This window comes from Vidua chalybeata, chromosome 2, assembly GCF_026979565.1.
Source record: "Vidua chalybeata isolate OUT-0048 chromosome 2, bVidCha1 merged haplotype, whole genome shotgun sequence".
NCBI lineage: Eukaryota > Metazoa > Chordata > Aves > Passeriformes > Viduidae > Vidua > Vidua chalybeata.
Genome location: NC_071531.1, coordinates 116,523,187 through 116,543,684, shown reverse-complemented (window position 1 = coordinate 116,543,684; position 20,498 = coordinate 116,523,187). Strand labels below are relative to the sequence as shown.

General features: G+C 43.0%; 3 protein-coding genes and 1 long non-coding RNA gene across 14 annotated transcripts in view; 2 read left to right on the top strand and 2 right to left on the bottom strand.

Moving 5' to 3' along the window:
• Positions 1-5,590, top strand: part of SYNJ1 (synaptojanin 1) — a 49,945-nt gene extending 44,355 nt beyond the window's left edge. For 8 of the 10 annotated variants that reach the window (XM_053936748.1, XM_053936749.1, XM_053936754.1 and 5 more), the window contains 2 exons: positions 132-343; positions 3,470-5,590. In XM_053936748.1, the coding sequence (XP_053792723.1) occupies positions 132-343; positions 3,470-4,321 (1,064 nt within the window). In that variant the 3' untranslated portion in view covers positions 4,322-5,590. Of the gene's footprint in view, positions 1-131; positions 344-1,939; positions 1,964-3,469 lie in introns of all 10 variants that reach the window. The other 2 variants (XM_053936757.1, XM_053936755.1) reach the window with 2 other exon arrangements.
• The window catches only part of LOC128784837 (uncharacterized), a 32,760-nt gene extending 26,120 nt beyond the window's left edge, over positions 1-6,640 (bottom strand). The window contains exon 1 of the long non-coding RNA XR_008429640.1: positions 6,555-6,640. This is a non-coding gene — a long non-coding RNA (uncharacterized LOC128784837). The remainder of the gene's footprint in view (positions 1-6,554) is intronic.
• Positions 6,641-6,707: 67 nt separating this feature from the next.
• Positions 6,708-13,517, top strand: CFAP298 (cilia and flagella associated protein 298). The gene is made up of 7 exons (XM_053936758.1): positions 6,708-6,995; positions 8,091-8,258; positions 9,409-9,476; positions 10,999-11,157; positions 11,491-11,622; positions 12,935-13,030; positions 13,119-13,517. Exons 1-7 carry the CDS (start codon positions 6,857-6,859, stop codon positions 13,227-13,229), a joined length of 873 nt encoding a protein of 290 aa, XP_053792733.1. The 5' UTR covers positions 6,708-6,856; the 3' UTR covers positions 13,230-13,517.
• Positions 13,518-15,728: 2,211 nt separating this feature from the next.
• The window catches only part of EVA1C (eva-1 homolog C), a 34,469-nt gene continuing 29,699 nt past the window's right edge, over positions 15,729-20,498 (bottom strand). For both annotated transcript variants that reach the window (XM_053935568.1, XM_053935569.1), the window contains 3 exons: positions 19,604-19,675; positions 18,869-18,961; positions 15,729-18,074 (listed from right to left, as the gene is read on the bottom strand). In XM_053935568.1, the coding sequence (XP_053791543.1) occupies positions 17,680-18,074; positions 18,869-18,961; positions 19,604-19,675 (560 nt within the window). In that variant the 3' untranslated portion in view covers positions 15,729-17,679. The remainder of the gene's footprint in view (positions 18,075-18,868; positions 18,962-19,603; positions 19,676-20,498) is intronic.

Below are 20,498 nucleotides of genomic sequence, written 5' to 3'. Positions count from 1 at the left end.
TCCCGTTGCCATGAACACCTGCTGTTCTTACAGCCCCTTCTCTGCAGTTCTCTCTGGTGCTTCCCCATCCTGCCACCCCTAAGATTCATTACAATTCCTTGCCATGAAAATCACAGCAAATGTACTTCCAGGCTCACCGTTGCTTCCTGAACCACTAAAGCCTCAGGCTGCTGGACCTGCTCAGCCCAGCACTCCTGTGCTAAGGATGCAGGAGCCCCTGATCCCTGTGGCATCACATCCATCTCAGGCAAGTGCCCCGCAAAGTCTGGAGCCCCCCCAGCCGCCACCTCGTAGCCGCTCATCTCACAGTTTGCCTTCTGAACCTGCTCCCTCCCAGCAGCAAGTAAGTAAAAAAAAAACCTGTAGGTACCTTCTTTCAGTATGTAAATTAACACAGCTTGTACTGGATGCTGCAGGCTTTTGAGGAACCCTTAAAGCAAGCACAGAAACAAAAATACGGGTCCAAAGATTGGATTCAGTGGCCATGGGGCTCTAGGAGAGTAATAGTTGCTTATGTATTGTCCATGAATAACTAACATCTTAAATACTAAACATTGAATTTAGGATTGCTTATGATGGCCTTATAATTTATGGACAGCTCAGTCTTACAATTATGCTGTCATTTGGCAACTTTGTATGGAAAACCACTCAATCTAAGAAATCTGATTTGATAATGATATGTGCATGACAAGGTGTACAGTAAGTAGCTAGCACAGGTTTTAAATAGTTATTGCATGATGTGGTGCTTTATGTTGGTGATCATTCATTGAAGGGAGATGATATTGATAAATAAGTTAATAAATCAATATATTAATAAATACTTAAGAGAAATAGAATTCTCCCTATTTCCCAGTGTCAGTTAAAATACAGAAACCTATCCACATAATTTGGAATTTTCATACAGTACCATTAACATTCTGTTCTCTGGGATCATTTAGACTGTTATGATAAAACACCACTAACTTTTTCTAGGAAAAGCCATAGTTTCTTACTACTGCTTAAAAATGCAGAAGCAGATTTTCAGTGCTGCTCAGATTTTTTTTCTTATGCCTGTATCTGAAGCCCTTTTTTGTTACAATAGTTAATGCCTATTTTGTACCACAGTGACGCAGCCAAATTCAGTCCTCAGTGAGCTGATTTTTGAATTCAAACTGAAAAAATCTTGAAATGCTTTTCCTTTCTTTCTCCTGAACCTCTTTCTTTGCCGGTGAACTGTCTTTCATTTTGGAAACTTAGACCAAAAAGTACAGTTTTCTGAGGAAAGGTCTTTAAGGAAGTAGAAGGTCTTTTGAGAGGTAGTGAATTCCAAGCCCATCCTTCTATGCAAATCTTGACTATGATATTGAAGAAATTAAATCTGTTTTTATAAAAATAATCATTCACACAGTACAGTGTGAATATTCAGGACTCTATACAATCCATACATTGAAAAAGAGAATTAGTTATTGTAAAAAGATCTTCTTTATTGTAAAGAAGGGAGACTCTAGAGTTCCACAGAATGAGAGGCATTATGGTTTTTTTCAGCTTGCAGAAGTATTACTATAGATGAGGGATAATACCAACATAGTTCCCACAATGAGAGCTATGGGGCTTTTCATGTTAATAGATGACTAGAATAAGATCATCCATGCTCAGATTCTTATAATTTGTCTCCAAAAAGTAGCACAATTAGCTGCACAATGGGTGTCTGTATAGAAATATCATTAGAATGGATTTGAGTTGTCCTTTTTAAGACTCTTAATGGTCAGGCTTATAGTAGAAGACAACAGAAATTGTAAATTTAGTGTAGCGTGTAGTAAATACTTATGGTTTGTATTCACAGCTCAAAAAAAAAAGGCTTTGTGGAAACTTCTGAAAATATTTTTAACATGAGGTTGCTTTGTTACTTGGATTTTCTTCCTAATTTTCCTTCCTCTGATATCTGTTTCTCTTTCACAAGCAGGAGCAACCGTCAGGGTAACAGGTATCTAACCGTTTACCAATCTTGTATGTGGTCTCCATCTGTTCGAGCAGAAGAGATGTATGAATGTTGTTTTCATACATCTGCAGTCCCATCCCTGTTAAAAACCACCTGTCTGCATTCGTGGATTGACTGTCATACCATAGTTTGCTTTTTCCTTTCATAGTGCATTTTAAAATGAGACTGCTTTTATTAGGCCCAGAGCAACTATTTTGTGTCATCATCTTTTTATGAAACAATTGGACCCTCACCTGTATTGCTTAGTCACCGCTGAGCCTCTTGCTCTCGGACCGTTTGGGGAAAAAAAGATCAGTGTTGGCAGTAAATGTTCTCTTTAATGCAAATAAATCGTGATGCTATTGCACTGCCAAATTCTTTTTCAAAATAAACCCCATATATCACATTTCTCAAGGAATAGAGAACTTACTGTGACCCAAAGTAAAACAAACTGTTACAATTTTAAAAACATTTGGTTCCGGAATTACTCAGGGCAAGTTTTTACTTAGAATAAGGAGCAATTTGGATTCATAGTTTCTTTGGGATCTTGCACTTTCAAATGACCACAGGATTTAACCAGCTGGTGCCAGGCTGCATTTGATTTCTATTCCTTCTACAGTTCAATTTTTCACATTTTTCCCTAAGTTACTGAATACCTTTGTTTTAATATTATTCTGCAAGAAATTTCAACTATAGACAGTCAATTCAATTGGTATATTAAATTTATCTTTTAAAATCATAAAATCTTTTTGTGACATTTGAACTCTTAGAAGCAGTTTTAATTTAAGCTTAAGTCATTTGATAAGGGGTAGCTCCAAACTCTGTTCTGTCAGTGTGCATACTGAACAAAGCAGATACTCCACCTTTTTAGACAGCTTGTACAAGGTAAAAAATACCTTGCATTGTTGTTTGAAGCAGTGTATAAAAGCAGGAATATTTTTGGTTTTAAAAGCTGAGAAATTCTGTGGAGAAAACTGTCTTCTCCAAGGATAACTTGTTATTTTAATTATGAAACCAGTGATTGTCCCTTTTCATGCCAAGAAGTACTGGAGATGCTTACAGATGCCTGTCTACATAAAAACGTCTGACTGCATATACTAATAACACTAATGTTTTCTTTCATTGTGGCGCTTTAATGCTGCTTGTAACATCAGTACCACAAACTCCCCAACAATGTAACCTGGAGCTTTTCATTTCACAGTTGTACTGGGCTATCCCTTGCTTAGAATACAGTAGCATTTCCCGAACATATTCTTATCCAGAGTTCACTTAGTGTTTTTTGCTGGGATTGGGACCTGCAGGAAGTAGGTTCCAGCGGCATTAACCACCGAGGAGGGGGGAGTGGTGTTTAACAACTTACAGGCTTTCCTTTAGACAGGGGGTTCAGGCTGTTGTTTCCATTCTAGTTGAAACAAAACTGGGTTGAAGTTTCAGCTGAGGAGTGAGAAGGGGGCCAGTAGGAATAACCTGGAACCAGCTGCATGATTCCTGAGCACGTTGTTTCCTTTGCAGCTGAATCCCAACAGGACACATGGCACTAACCCTCAACCCCAGCTCAGCAGTGACCCTTTTGAAGACCTATCATTTCAGCTGCTCGTGTCCAAGATGCAGACATCTGTCCGAACATCACCCGCTCCAACCTTAAACCAAAAGGAGTTGATACAGTTGCCTTCAGCAAGGCAAAGAAATGCGGATAATTTGAATACTGTAAATTGCATGCCAGCAATGCCTCCTATTCCAACCTTTCATTCATCCCAGGAACATCAGCACAGCTCTCCAAATCCATTTATTACTGGGCTGAACTTCTCAAATCCATTCACTGAAAGAACTCCTAGTGCTGGGAACCCATTTAGGACGGAAACACGGGAGTCCAGGATAACCTCACAGGTACTGGTAGGACCTGCTGCTTCCCACCCATCCCCTCCTCTGCCCATCCCCAGCTGGAATACAAGCAAGCCTCTGTTTCCTGTGGATGCAGCTGAAAATACGTTTTGCTTGCGAAGTAAATCTCTCAAGGTTGAAAACGTACAGCCCAAAGGGTGGGTGACGTTTGACGAGGACGAGAACTTTAATGTGAAGCTAAAGCCATCTGCCAGTGTTCCGGATTTTAACCGACTCTGCTCTGAAAAATCAGCTGGGTGCCCAGGTTTGCTGGGAGCTGAACAAAAGACTTTCCTTGGTTCAGACTTTAACTTTGATGGTGACTGGAATAAAAGTTCTACTGATTGCTTCTGTACAATGCCAGCAAGAAAGCCACCTGCACCCCCTGTGCCATCCAGAGCAACCAGCAACAGGTCCCCTGCAGATCCCTTCCCCTCCCCGGCACCCAAAGTGTCACCAACTCATGATTTTACAGAAAGATAGACGGTCAGAGATACAGAAGGTTATATTTGTTGCTACATTTATCCAGTAGAATAATTGGGCATTTGAGATTATTCTGTGTGCAATAATTAATTTTTAAATGCACTGAAACTTAACTCTGCTCAAAAACAGCCACTTCAGCTTGTGTATAAATTTTGAATGTGTATATATGGTAGAGCACAAAAAATGGTATGAAGTTTATTAAAATGCCGATGTATTTGAATAGACAAAAAGAGAAGAAGGGTGAGCTATTGTCTCACTAAAACCTATCAATCCTGGACACAGATTTTGCTTAGGGAGCTCTTTCATTTCTGTTCTCCTTTGTGGAATTTCACAAGAAGAGGCTCCCTGCTGGTAGCCTCCCCCCTCCCTTTTGACTGTTTTGTTAGTTGATATTTATAAGTATTTACCAAAGAGCTGCCAAAGTTTATGGAGATTTGAATGTTGACAAGTATTGTTTAGAAGCTGTTTAATTTATAACAGAGGCTATGGGTATTTGTAAGGCTTATATTTGAATTTAAGGCACAACAAAAATAGTTTACTTTCAAAATAGAAACAAAACTTTGCATATTGATATATTCAATTAATCTCCTGTGTCAGTACATTTCAGTTATTAAATCCTATTGTGACATACACTCACTAGCACTAATTCAGAATAATTGTTCCATATCATCCATTTATTCATTACTATTTTAACTATACTTCTTTTTTTTCCCCACAAATTGGAAACAGTTGATACAGCAAGCTTTTCCTCAACCTCTGGAAAAAAAATCCCCTTGGCTTTTGAGATACAAAGCAGTATTTACCAGTTGCAGACCACGTAGTCTGCCAGCCAGGGGGTGAGACAACACGCTTGGATTGTATTTAGAGTAGTGAAATATTCCAGGGCAGCACGCTTTTTAGATCTCAAATGCTCTCACAATATGCTCCATGAACTAATCCATGAACTAATCCACTATTCCTTCGGACAGCCCCTGGTTAGCCACGAGTTGCAGCCGCCTAGAGGAGTGATTGTGAGTTTTCTGTTGCGCTTTTTTCTGTTCAGGTCATTCAAGTTGTACATTTGGAACAGCAGTGGTACTACTTGTGCTTCGGTGTGTGAGTTACCTCGTTTTACGCTGTTGCTGCAAACATCTGTGTGGTTGATGTTTTGGTATATTCCTACATTAGCAAACCAAATTCAGGGGGGAACTTTTGCTAGTGGGAGTCACGTGATAAATATGTTGTTGAATATTTAATTGCAGTGATTAAAAACTATCTGTCTGAACTGTACCTGGCGTGTGGCTCCTCTGCACTTCACAGGACTGTAGGGACCACGGGGAATGCTCCAAAATTTCAGGGTGTGTATATGTTTGTATGTATATATGTGAGCTGTAGTAAGGCCCTGCCACGTGCTGATGGGAGCAATGAGCAACAGTAGAGGCTCTGAAAACACGGAGGATGGAGGTGAGACCCACTCCCCACGTGTCCCTGGTCTCTCCGTGTTCCCTGTCCCGCTGTTCCCACTCACCTGTCCATGGCTGTATCCCCCGGGACACCCAGGTATGCCTGAAATATTCCCGCCCTTATGGTCTGGGTGGTCATACTCTCTCTGTGCTCCCGTGTTACCAAATCCTCCTAAATCGTCAGGATAAAACCCTCTACAACTGCCTTTTTAGTGTCAGCAAGTGAGGCGTTCCTTTATTCTTGGCCAGGGGCTGTGTGGCTGACAAAATTCCAGCCTCCACACAGGCACTGACACAGAACTTTTTCACTTATTTATACATTTTTAGTAAACAAAGACATTAACATTCATTGATTTTAAATTATATAATTATCTTTAATTAAGTAGTATTCTGTCATTTATTGATTTTTCACTTCTTATGCTAATTAGTCCATATTTTTAGTCTTTTTATATCTTTCCCTTTAGTAGGGAATTTCCAGTGCATATACTGAGTTTTTATCTGGTATATTCTGCACAGTGTCCTTGTGATCCATAAATTCTGCATTCCAGATGTCCAACCTCCCCAGTCCCTCTCTCTCTCCCGGGCTTTGTTCATTGGACATATCAGAGTTAATTTATCAAAACTGAATGTTTCAGGACTTTTCCCAAGCTGTCCCCACAAAACTAGCTTGTAATAACTCTGCTAAATACTGGCTGACTGTAATTTAAGAATAGTCCACTGTTTATAATTGATATACATATAGGCGATGATTAATTAGAACAATCAATTTAAAAGGTAATTAAACTCCTTACCTGCAATTAGGAAGGCGTTCTGTCGTTTCCGACAGCGGGGCAGGCCGCGGGGGCCCTTTAAGCGGCTCCGTGCCCTCACGGGGTGCCCGGAAGTGGAAGCGGCGGCGGCACCGGCGGAGGCGCCGTTGCGGCGGGACCGGAGAGTCCCGGCGGGTCCCGGTGCTACCGGCGGGGGCGGCAGCGGCCCCCCCGCGCTCTCAGCGCCTCCCGAAGCGGTGGGCGCGGTCGGTCCCCGCGCTCCCTCCCTACCACCGGTATCCAGGGACTCGGCTCCGTTGCTGAGGGGCCGCCCCGGCCTGGCCATGGTGCGGCTGCACGTCAAGCGCGGCGGCGAGAGCCAGTTTCTGCTGGAGGCGCCGGGCAGCGCCCGCCTGGCCGAGCTGGCGCCGCTCGCCGCCCGCATCCACAACGGGCGGCTGAAGGTGCAGCGCCTGTGCTCAGGTACCGCTCGGGGCCGCGGTGGGGCGGGAACGGCTCCCGGCAGCCGCCCGGGCAGCGGGAACGCGCCGCCTCCGCTCTTCACGGGGCCGTATGAGAATTCCCGCCCTTGGTGTTTAGTGAGGGCACCGCAAAACGCTGGAAACTCTCCGTCTGCGTGTGCCGGTGCTGGCTGCTTAAACCAGGGAATCGCGGAATGGTTTGGTTTGGGAGGGACCTCAAAGCTCTCGCAGTCCCACCCCCTGCCGTGGGCAGGGACACCTTCCTCTAGCCCAGGTTGCTCCAAGCCCCGTCCGACCTGGCCTTGGACACTTCCAGAGTTGTAGGACCAGCCACAGCTTCTCTGGGCAACCTGTGCCAGGGCCTCAGCACCCTCACAGGGAAGCATTTCCCCTCAGTATTCCATCTAACCCTGCCCTGTGGCAGTTGGAAGATATTCCCTCTTGTCCTGTTACTCTAGGCCTTTGTCCAAAGTCCTCCTTCTATGGAGGGCACTGTGAAGTGCTCCCTCGGGACCAGCAGTGCCCCAAGGCGTGCGCGAGGTTATATTGGCCACCACCAGCATCTCGTGCCATGCAATGGAGTCAGTGACACGTCTGAATTAGTGCTGAGTTCACTTCTGAGGCAGCTTTAAAAAAACATTTCCCGCCCCACCGTGGGGCTGTCAGAGCAGAGATTCCTGTCAGGTAAGCCTGACCTGGGGGTGCAGCCCACCCACACCTGCTGTGCAACAGCCACAGTGTTTGTGGGGTGTCTGAGGCCATACTGACGCTGCTCTGAAATTTAAAAAAATCTGACCAGGGAAATACCAAAAAGAGAAGGTTTATGGCCACTAAGTACCATGAGGGTTTGTATCCCTGCATATGTAATTTGTTATGTTGTTTTATGGGTATGTAAAAGGTATACATTTCAAAATAATTACACCATCTGTATCTATATATGCGTTTTTATATCCCTTATTCTTTATTCCCTATATTTACCTGCTTAGAAACTAAAACCTAGGGGTTAGTTTTGCCTGCATGTACGTCATGTGAAAGGCTTTTGTAAATGGACTATAGTAACAGAGATTTTTAATCTTGTTCTCTAAATGCTCTAAAGAGATGGAGGAGCTGGCAGAGCATGGTATTTCCTTACCTTACAATATGCAAGGACTGACAGATGAGCAGATCGAAGAGCTGAAGTTAAAGGATGAGTGGGCAGAGAAGTGTGTCCCAAGCGGTGGAAGCGTCTTCAGGAAGGATGAAATGGGCCGAAGAAATGGATTTGGTAAGTCAAATGTCAATGCTTGTTTCTTTCCCTCCAGACACAGACAATCCATAATATAACAGGGAGCAACAAATCCCTAGTTCTGGAATGAGGTAGCCAAACTATAAGTTCCACACACAGGAATTCTGTCTTGGGTTAGAATCTGGGGTAATGCTGATTAACAAGCCTAAAGAGCAGTATCTCTCTTTAGCACATAAACAATCACCAGGAGCAAGTTTGGCTGTTCCAGTTTAGTTTACTCTCCCCATTTGTAAATGTACACTTGAGAACTGGGTTTCCCCGGGGACTCCAAGATATATTAACAGGTTATTTTTCTAATATTTCTCCTTTTTTCTCAGTGACTGGGATTCAGATTCACTGAGCATGTTTTTGTAAGTGGGAGGACAGCCTTGTGATATTGACAAAGTTAGAAAATTGAACAGTGTGTATATGTAAGCCAAACCATCAAATGATGCACCCAAGTGGGACATAAGCTGGGAATGAGCGTGCTTTAGCTGGATTTTTGTTTCTGAGGACAGGCTTTTTATGGCAATTGAAATAGATAACTGTGATATGAAATGTACAGTGTATTTGCGAAACTACAAATTCGTTGTTAGATTGAGATTTTAATTAGAAAAGACAAGTCAGAAAGCTGTAAGCTGTTATGCAAAGTTAAAGCATGTCTGCCAGTACAGCCCACAATAGTCCAGCAGGGAAGGAGCCTTGGTTTGTTGTGGAGGGTATGGGATTATGGTTGTTGCTTTCTACTGAGGACCTTTGACCCAAATGAAGTTCCAGATCATAGAATCATGGAATCACAGAATAGTTTGGGTTGGAAAGGACCTTAAAGCTCATCCACTTCCACTCCCCTGCCATGGGCAAGGACACCTTCCAGTGGACCACATTGCTCCAAGCCCCGTCCAGCCTGGCCTGGAACACTTCCAGGGATGGGGCAAATACCAGTCACATGTCACATGGGAAAAGTAGGTTTGTTTGTCCCATGAAAAATACTGCTTATTTCTTAAGTTAGTAAGAAATACAGGAATGAACTATGTAACTCCTGCTTTATGACATAATACTGTTTCATTTGCTCACAGTGGAGTCTGGACAGGATATGTGCTAGGTTTCTTTACATTAAGCATAGACTATGAAATATGTCTCTTACTTTTAGCTCCAAATGAAAAAATGCAGCAAGTTATAAAGAAGACAATAGAAGAAGCCAAGGCATTAATCTCTAAGGTAAGTTTCCTCAAGTGATGCGTGGGAGCTTTCCTAATAAGTGCTGTGGAGTTGAGCATCTTAAATAAAATCAGACTTTTTCTGGTGCAAGGGCTGAGAGTTGTTGAGAAATGCCATGAAGCGATGTGAATAATCTAATAAAACCTGACATTTTGGTTAATGTTTTTCTTTAAGGCTTTTGGCAAGTGGTTCAACAGGTTAAGGAATCAGTTACTAAACTCCAAGGGAATGTTGGCAGCTGAGCCAGCAATGTGGAACGATTAAATCACATTCAGTTTTATCCTTGCAATTTGCTACTGATGTGTTGTTCTTTGGGTGAATGCTTGTTGTGCTTTCTGGTGAAAAATTAACTGCATTCTGTGCTATTCTTGGAGTTAATGAAGTCTTTTGACTTTTATGTGTAATTAATTGAAAAATGTGTTCTAATCTCTTAGGTTATCACAGAATCACAGATAGTTTGGTTTGGAAGGAACCTTAAAGCTCATCCAGTCCCACCGCACTACCATGGGCAGGGATACCTTCCACTAGACCAGGTTGCTCAGAGCTCAATCCAGCCTGGTCTTGAACACTTCCAGGGATGGGGCAGGGTTAGGCCTTGGTTTGACAAGCACTTGCACTCTTGCTCAGGCCTGCTGAGTGTGTGTGTTCAAAGACAAGCACAAGGTTTGCCCTGATGGGACGGTGCTCTCAGGCATTCAAATTCACATTGCCAAATCTGTAGGTGCTCTGTGTTGTGTTTCAGCTTCTGTATGGCTTTGAAACACATATTTAGTAATATTTATGAATGGAGTTAAGGATAGTTTGAGAAGTGGTTTGTTTGGTTTGCCACTTTATAATGACAAAAAAGAAGGAAAATGCCCGTGTATTCAAGGTTGTACTGGCCAGTTAACCAGATCAAGAATGTCCACAAGGAGGCAACATTCCCTTACCTTAGTACTTAAGAAACTGTTAAATCTGCAGGGAAGACCTTTATTTCTTTTCTTCCAGATGTGTCATGTTTCTCCTTTATCCTTGCAGTAGGGTTTGGAATGATCTCAAGTACTTGGTCTTACAGTTCTCTGCATGAGCTGTGCAATTTGCCAAGCTTTACACTTCTGCTCGCATGTGCTCTATTTTTTTCTCAAGTTTTAAGCCCCTTCTCCATCCCTCACTTGAATTTTGCTGGCTTGAATCATGTTCATGAATAACAAGTGCTTGGAGCCAAAGCACCCCTGTCTGGTATTTGTGGCCATATGTGTCCTGGTTTGAGTCCTGTGTTCCACAGGCAGCTGTCTCCTGCACAGTTCAGTGAATATCTCCCTTTTTTGTTCTCTCCCCGACCCCACGTAAGCAGGCTAAACAGAGGGGACAAAGGTGAGAGATGTACTCCCAAGTCAGTATTCCACTGAGGAAATTTGTGCTCCTAATATCTTTGTGCAGCCCATTAGCTCTGCTCAGATATCCCATCACTTAGCCTTTGAATTGGCCGCGAAGCAGTCTTTCTGCAGGTTTGTGTGGCCAATGATCCCTGTCTGTATTTCAGAAACAAGTTCAGGCCAATGTGTGCGTTAATATGGAGACGGTGAAAGATGCCTTGGAGCAGCTCCGAGGGGCTGTCATGATTGTGTATCCAATGGGATTGCCTCCACACGATCCAATTAGGATGGAGTTCGAAGATAAAGAAGACTTATCGGGAACTCATGTATGCAGTAATGTATTCCCATTATATGTAGTCCTGGGTTAAACATGGCTATGCTGTTCTTCACCTTGTCAGTGAAAGTTGTCTTCACCTCCAAGAGGGAGAATTTGTTACCTGAAGTGTTTGTATTAGATCAAGATTGAATGCAATATAAATAAAAATGCCATAGATGAGTATGAGGAGAAAGATGTAGAAGTAGAGTGTAAAATTACACTTCATGTTAGGAATTCCAGAAAGATTTTTTTTTTCCCCTGAAAAAAATCTGGTTTTGAAAAAAAAAAAAAAAAAGCAAGAAACAGCACCCTCTAACTCTTCACCTTGTTTATTTTGTCACAGGCTGGAACTGAAGTTATAAAAGAATCAGAAGCACAGTTGTGGTGGGCAGGAAAGCAATTAGAAGAAACAAAGTTGCTCTCTGACTATGTAGGCAAAAATGAGAAAACAACTATCATTGTCAAGATCCAGAAAGTGAGTATTGCTGGGAGATTACTCTACAAGTTCCTCACCCTTGGTTGTCTGTTCTCTGTGGAAGAGAACTATCCATAGGAGTATAAAATAGATTAGATTCGTTCCAGCTTGAGCATCTTAAAACTGTGCCTCTATTTTAAGGTTTGAATGGATTATACTCTGAGTTTTTCTTCAGTAATTCTTTAGCCTATCAGTTACATACTGTAGTTACTGTTTCTTGCTCCATAGTATTATTGTGAAGTACAACAAAGAGGTATTTAAAGAATAGAGGAAATAAAAACTGGGAAGTTTTATGGCAAATCTTACCACCTGCAGTGGGTTCTGCGGTGCATCCCTGAGAGATAAGTCAGGTGATTTATGTGTTTGTCACTTAGAAGACCAGATTTGTTTTCTCTTTCCTCTCAGGGTCACTGGGAAATGGTGTAGCATCTCAATAGCCACTGAAGTGTAGGCTCCGAGGAATGCTGTATGTTTAACTAGTTGAAGGACTTGCTCAAAGAACAAGAGCAGTACAGGGGTTCCTCTCTGCCTAAACCAACTCAGGCCCTGTTTATTCTCGAGAGCATCCATCATCTCCATGCAAGATGCTGTGTTTGCAGTTGCTGACAGCACCTGTTTCCTGCTTTGTCCATCATTTCTTCCAGGGGGCACAGTTGCCTGGACAAGAAATTTCCTTTTATTTGTAGTGGTTTGTAACTCCCTTACTTCCCTGCTTTACTGACTCCTATGCCATCCTGTGTCTGTATTAGTAGGGGAGCTAAAGATATGGGCCCATCCTGAGATACCTAGAGTGACCTTAAAACAGATTTATTATATCTTTTAAAGTGGGAATTTATGTAAAATAGACTTAATCCTGTTTGCATCTTCCATTGATGTCCACAGAATTGACAGCATGATTCAGATACAGAGATGAAAAAATAAAGCTCACTTGAAAAAATAGCCCTCACTTCCCTGTGAGGGTGGTGAGGCCCTGGCACCGGTTGCCCAGAGAAGCTGTGGCTGCCTCATCGCTGGAAGTGTCCAAGGCCAGGTTGGATGGGGCTTGGAGCAACCTGGTCTAGTGGAAAGTGTCCTTGCCTATGGCAGGGGATGGGAATTAAATGATCTTCAAGGTCTCTTTCAACTGAAACATTCTGTGATTCTATGAATGCAGCCACAGTTTCTCAGCATTTATTTTCCTGTCCGGAGGGACCTTATTAAATCTGAGCAATCCAGTTGTCTGAAGAAAGGTTTTGTGTAAGAAAGTCTTTGTGTAGCAGCTTCTCCTTTGTATCACAAATGCCATCAGCAACATTTACAATTTCCCTTCCAGAAAGGACAAGGAGCTCCAGGGCGGGAGCCTGTGATCAGCCATGAAGAGCAGAAAGAGATGATGCTGTACTACTACAGGAAGCAGGAGGAGCTGAAGGTAAGTGTTCCTTTGGTGCCTGAGAGCTGGGCTGCTCCGACAGAGCTCAGGCTGCGTCCCTCACTGCCTCCCCCACTCTCTGCCACAGAAACTGGAGGAGGAGGACGACGACTCGTTTCTAAATGCTGAGTGGGCAGACAACCATGCTCTGAAAAGGCAATTTCATGGTGTAAAAGACATCAAATGGGGTCCAAGATGAAGCTCTGCAAACCCCTTCTTAAGCTGCTCGGTTGATGCTCTTGTTTGGAGCAAGGAGTTGTGTTGTGTGTGGTAGATTCTTCTGGCAGCAGCTGAAATTGTCACTTCTGTGGCCTTAGATGTTCAATAAATGTTTGTATTTCTCTGTGACTGCAGCAGCACTTTCCTCTGCAAAGAAATGAACAAATTCTCTTGACGTTTGGTATTTTATTAGAAACTTGTAATTTGGATATGGAAATGTCGATCTATTTCATAGATAAGAGATGTAGTAAATATGCACTGGAATGTTTGTTGTTGTTCAGAGTGGTCTTTGTACTCTCGTCTCATTCTTGCATTATTATTAGATGGTGTGCTCTGGAGAAGGTAGAATTAAGGTTTTTCATGTACTTGATCACATTTTGACATAGCTATTTCCAAACTGTCATTTTGAAATGAGTTAACCTCTTAATAACTGTTTAAAGGAAGTGTTTTTATATAAACACTAGTAACATCTTTGTGGAATGCTTCATTTTCATTCTTCGGGTTTAGTTTTTCTTGCTGGTATATAGAGGTTGACAGTAATTTGTATACAAAAATAAGCATCATTTGCAGGTAGATTGGATAAACCCAAGTTTAATAGGATGAGATCTTTTAGGAGGGAAGTAAAAAAATCATCACAATTTTCTTTATTATATTTGGTTGAAGAGACACTGACCAACTTAAAAGTCAAGTGTTTGCTGAACTCGCAGCTTGAAGATTGGATGCGGAAAAGATAATGAATGCCATTCAGTGAACTATTAATGTGGTTTTACTTCAATCACTGATTTTTTTACTTTCAGGGAAGTTTCGTGTCCGGTAGTTTTTCTTAAATCTCAGCTTTACAATAACATGACTTTTTACAAAAAGAAAAATCAGCATTTCTGAGTTGAAAAACTTCAGGTATTTTAAATTTAAAATTCATTTGGAATTATTTCACATGGCAAAAAAGGTTTTTGAAAAAACACTTTGTTCTTCCACTTCCTAAGAGGAAAATCAGTGTCCCGGAGCTTATAATATTCTCATTTCCTCTCTGAAAGCAAGGGGAAAGCAGGCATAGGAAATATTTAACACAGATTCTGCGCCCCTTTGACTGCTGTTCTCTGCTGTAATTTGGGCTAGTTTGCTCTTTAGCTGAGTAAGCTTTCCATAGCATTGATCCTTTCTGGAGTTCTCACAACAGTGTGTGTGGATCTGCTGGATTAATTTATTGTAGCCGAAATGGAATGAACTCACTGGAAAATGATTAAAGAGTACCAGAACCCAGGAAAGTCTATGGGTATTTGACTGTCCAAGGAGATAGTGAGACAGAAACAGCACACATAGGTTTGCAACTTTGCAAAAGTGTTTTGTCTTTCTTGTAAACCACTTATTTTCAGAAGTTTGAGAGTAGCCGTGCCCTTCCAAGGAGAAAATCCATTCTCTCTCAAAGAAGACACACAGCAGAACATAACTAAAATTTTTGTTTTGTGGCCATATCACCATCCTGATGAATGGAAATGGTTTCCACACCTGGTTTCATTCCTTTTCTCCTTTTCACGTTTTGCTTTCCCACATTACTCCATTCTGTGCCTCACCCAGGATTTGGAAGGATTTATTTATTGCTTCCTGCAACCTCACCCAGCGTTCCTGGCGACAAACTTGAGGCTAATTTCAAGGCAGGAGTGGGGAGTTCGAACAGCCACACCAGCACTGCATGTTGCCTTCCAGCAAGTTCAGATCTTGATGCTGGGTCATATAATTTCCAGATGTGTGTCATGCCCACAGCTGTGTGCGGGGCACAAAGCAGTTAGTCCAAACAACTTGCTAGCTCTCCTTTGCAGTACTTTCTCCTTAGGCTGCTTTTTTGGGAAATTGCAGGGATATTCCTGCTGAGACTCCATCCCACAGCAAGCCCTGAGTGTCCTTCTCATAGCATTGCTGCTGCTGCCTCATGGCACCCTCCCTGTGGACACCTCCGCCCTCAGCCTGGAGAGATTCCAGCTATGGCACTTCAGCTGCTGGATTTTTAGGGCTTGAGACAAAGAAGTGCATACCTCATTAATTTTCTGTTTTGCCTACTGGATACTTTGGGTGTTGTTTCAGAAAGATCCAAATAATTCAATGTCTGTTAACAGGTTTTGCTATGTTTATCTTCATTCTGACTCTCAGACTGCTGTGAACAGTGAATATTTGGAAGTGAGGTGAACCACTAATTGACAGCTTTCTTCAATTAGACTTGGGAAGTTTACTCAGAAAGAATAAAATAGCAACTCAAATGCAGAACTATAAATAGTTCAGTCAAAGGAACAGATCCTGAGTGAAGCTTGACCTGCCAGCCTGTAGCAAAAGCTGCTTCCCCTGCCCTGCTGAGTTGCTTCTAGTGCTGGGGTTTGGACAGGGTCTGTCACTATGTTTGAGGATCCATTTAAACAGGCATGCATTATTAAGCACTGCACTTTTTTTTTTTTTTTCCCCTCAAAACACATTCCCAGTGTCTGTGAAATGCTCCATCTTGGGAAGCAGCTGCTTCTCTGGCACCTGCAGGAATTTTCTACTGTCTGCCTGCTGGTGAGTGGTGGCAGGCAGGGAGGAAAGTCAGGAGGGGATCAGGTCATCAGTTAAATCATTATTCAATGTAAAATATCTTTTTCCTCCAAGGTTGTAAAAGCAAAAGCGAAACATTTTGCCCCAAGGAAGGGGCTAACTTCTAAGCTGCAAACTGGTTTCTGCTGATATGCTGCCACTGCAGTTGTTTTGTTACCAGGAGCGAAGACCTTGGTTTCAGCTGGGAATCCCAACGAGGGGTACCAGGTGGACAGATGTGTGGATGAAGTGAACAAAGTGGGGAAAGGACCTGTGTGCCCTGTGGCAGGAGCAAAGGCAATGGACACAAAGTGAAACACAAGAGGGTCCCTCTGAACATCAGGGAACACTTTGGTGCTGTGGGGGTGGCCAAGCTCTGGCACAGGTTGCCCAGAAAGGTTGTGGAGTCCCATCTTTGGCTGGACCAGGTATTCTCCAGGTGGCCACCCCTAGGGAATGCTGACTTCACCTTGTCTTAAGTGAAGTCTGAAGGAGAGATAACCCCTGGAGCCCCTGCTCTCAGCCCTGCAGGACAGAGCCCAGCCTGCTCCAGTAAAAAGAAGAGGATCAGGTTTTTTTCTAGTATGGTTTGTCAGCAGGAGGAATTGTTGGGATGTAGATCAGTCCCTTTGTATCTGACTGGGAAATGGGTGGCACCTGCCCTGTGAGTCAGGAGGAAGGAGCCAGATCTGGCCCAGAGCCCTCCCCAAAGGCAAACTTGCCTTCTTCCACCCTCAGGACCAAGGCATGGGCTTCTCAAAACCTAAGCCTATTAATCAATATTGTGCACAACACAGGCTATGACTTCCTACTGAAAAGGGGAGATTAGTGGACCAGCAGGATTGCAGCCAGGCTCTTGGGCTGTGCCCGGCCTCTCCTGCAGTTTCCCAGTGCTCTGGATGACCTCCACCCTCCGTCCATCTCCTTAGCCTCTCTTCCTTCCGCTGATAGGATGCTAGTTGCTGGTGAGATTTTTCCAATTGAGCATAGGATTGTGCCTTAGTCATCTGAACAAGCTCCCTTCCTCCCTTTAAAGTTTTTCCAGGCTTAATTTGACTTTGTATCAGCAGGAAATGACAAGTCATGACACTGTTTTCTTTCCAAGTGTTTCATACTACGCTCTACCTGGGCACATGGCATCTAAGTGGGGAAGCACAGTGAACCCATGAAGTATTACCAGTAGGAAGTGACATTTTTCCTCCTTTTGTTCAGTAAATTCCCTGTGGGCTGCAGCAAAAATATTGGAGACATTTTTAAGACAGGAAGGCTGTTCTGGTTTCAGCTTAGATACATTACTGATTTAATTTTCTCTCCAACTGAAACCAAATCTGACTGGTCTAACAATTTTGAAGTGAAGATTGCGAACTGATAAAAATCCTGAGAATATGACCTGCATTCAAGTGCTAGCTCGAACCCTGCTTTAGGATCAGAAAAATGAACCCAGTGTTTCCCATAAGTAAAGTATTCTTAGTGTGTGGCAACTTCAAGAGTCTTTCATGAAAGCAGCAGCCATTTTGAAGCTTGTCCTTCACATATTTTCCAGCACAGGTAGCAGCAGGAGTGCATCTTGGGCAGGTCTGTTCTGATGGTTGAATACATCTGATTAAATATTTTCCACCTTTTTTAATATTCCTAAATATGCATTTGGGTAAATTACAGTGAAAAAGTAATCTGTAGTACCATGAGTTAAAACTGTAGAGTGTTTTTCACAGAAGGATTTATAGACAGTCAAGGGTATGAAACCCTCTTTTTATTGTATATATTTATTTTTATTTTACAAATAATTATATTCACTGATACAAATGTTCCTTCACAGAAGGTACATTTTTTTTTTTAAAAAAAGGGGTTGAGTGTCATCCAAAATAAACCATTTATTGTTCATTAATATAAAATGTATTCATATTTCTAGGGGGTGTCATATCCAAACCACTGTTCATCCAAATTTCCTGTATAATCTGCTCCCTGCGCTCAATCCTTTCGGCCAGTTCCGCTGCCTCTGCTGAGTTATAACCTGAGTAAGAAGGTCTGTAAAGTCCGTCTGTCTCATCCTGGGTGTTTGAAAGGGAAGAATCCTCCCCCTCCTCTTCCTCCTCCTGTTCACTGCTCTTGTAGGCTCTGGCACTCTCTGGCACCAGCTGATCCCTCTTCCTGTGCAGTTTCTGGATGTCACTAGGACACAACTTGCAGATCACTAAGGCACACAGTGTGAGGATTAATCCCACACAAATGCTGGACACAAACAGGAGAGCGACTCTTTCAAGGTGATCTGCAGGCAAGAAAGCCAGGGTTTAATCACTGTACAAACTGCCAAGGCTGGTTACAGACTGCCAGCAGCCATTCCCGCAGTGTTCCATAGCCATAGGGCACCCAAACCTCCTGACACTCACAGCCCAACCCTGCCAGCTCTGCCTCTCCAAACTGCTGGGCAAAAATCTATTCTGGTTATAACATTATAAAGTAACAACGTGACCCTGACCCTTTATGAGCAGCTCAGTGCTGTTGTCAACCAGCTACCAGAGCTCCGCACACCTTGTTTGGTCTTTCCAGCCATCCTGCCAAAATGGGCCTTGCCCTCACAAACAGGGGACATGAGAAGAGAAACTCTGGGCTCTGCAGGGCCTCGGCTGAGTAGGGAGCACTTTTCTTCCTTTGCACTTAGTGTTGCTAAGTCACAGAACCGCTTCATCTCTCAGCAGAGACAGCTGGGTTTGGGATGGCTTTTTGCTTTGTTTGTTACTCCTTGATGATCCACGTATGTATGCAATCCAACATCTCCAAAGATGGATGTTTCCAGTACTCTCACAGGTCAGGGCCAGGTTTTCAAAACTACTGAACAACCAACAGTCCCCATCAAAAAAGAGTCTGAATTCTTCAAGGCAAGGAATATTCCCTAAATATCAATTATGCTAGGATTGTCTCATCCACAAGATTGTGATTATACTGTAATAATATCATTACCATAAACATGGGATTACTTGTTGAAACCTCTGGAGTTGATCCCCCCTGTTCCCACAATGCCATGATCTAGTGAGCCAAACAATCTCAGCCTCGTTTTCCTACCTCTAATGTATGCGAATGTAGCCAAGTAGTTAGAGCTAACAATAGTTCCATCTTTCTTTGGAAGTCTTGATTCCCTTGGATCAAGGTCAACACCTGTGACACGAGGAGGTAAAGCAAATTCAATGAAGCTACTAAATTGATATTCACCCGGTAACTTTGCAGCTAACAAGTCCGCCCAAAACACAGGCAGGCCAGTGCTGTGCGGAACGAACTGCAGAACACTAGACCAAACAATGGTCGATAAGTTAAATAAAGTATAATTAACAAATTATTGAAAATGTCAAACATCTAGAAAACGGCAAATTCATTTACCAGAGTCTACTGCCAAGTGAAACCCCTTGTGCCTATTCCCATTGGGGTTTCTGAAATAGTTTTACTTCATGAAGCTTCACAGTTCCCAATGACCTTCCCAGCCCAACCATGCCATGTGCTCCTGTTACTGGGGACATGCATCAGCCTCATCCTTAACTTTGTGGCCTTTGAGAAGAGCTGGTGTTGGCATAACTTGTAAAAGATTCTTCACCCTGAAACAACTGCAGTTTCACTTTTACTCTTCCCAGCATGCTGGCTCTAGGCAGGCTGGGCACGTCACTCTTCCAGCAGCTTTGCCCTGACTGCAGGACTGTGTTCACATCCCACTCCCAGCCTGTCCTCTGCTCTCCAATGGGAAGAGCAGCTCTTTCAGCAGGGTTTCCACTACTTCATCCCAAACCCAGTGTCTGTGGTGGTACATACCATCGTTCTGTTTGACAGAAGACTTGTTATCAGGGACCAGAGGGTTGATTGCCGTGAGGATAAATTTAGGAACTGCAGAGACAAAAGATAAATCGTGTTCTGTTAGTTTTAAGAACTCTCTCCCAGTTAATTACGAACCCCACTGCTAATCCTGGGTTTCTGACACTGGTATTGAAGGTTGCACTTGATCTTGGAGGTCTTTTTCAACGATAATGATTGTGTGGTTCGTGTGAAGTCAAGCCAGCTCTGGGCCTGTGACTGAATTCACACACCAGCCTGCTCCAGGAACATCAGTGCATCTCCATACAGCCTGGCAACCTGCCCATTGTTCTCAGCCCTTCAAGGGTGTGCCAGCCAGTAGATGGAGACAGAAGTGGCCTCTAGATTTGGCATAAACTGGGCTGCAGCCAGATGGTAAGTTGCATCTAGATACTGGGTTTGGATGAGGATAATTCACTATTATTCTAAGATAAATGTTGAAGTTTTGTGTGACGTCATTTGCGAAGCTTCTGAGACGGACAGCTGCTGAGGAAGGTGGGGAGGATGGGAATAAATGAGCTGCATCTTTCTCATTTCATTATTTTATTTCCTTGATAAGTGTTCACAGTCTTCTTCAAATAATTAAAAGAACTACAAACAGGTGCATTGTACAGGCATGGAGAGTTCACATATTCTGTAACAGATGAATGGGCCCTTCAGCCACCCAGATCTTGGCACCTGTTTGTGTACTATGTGAAGGCAGATTGCTTGATTTTCAGACTGACGGGGGGTAAAAAAGGAAGAAATTTCAAGTTTGACACTCACCTCTATCCCACATAGAAACATTTGCCAAGAAATAGTGTTGAGAGAGTTAAATGGAACAGAGGAGACTGAGGTTTGCAGCTTAGCATAGTTT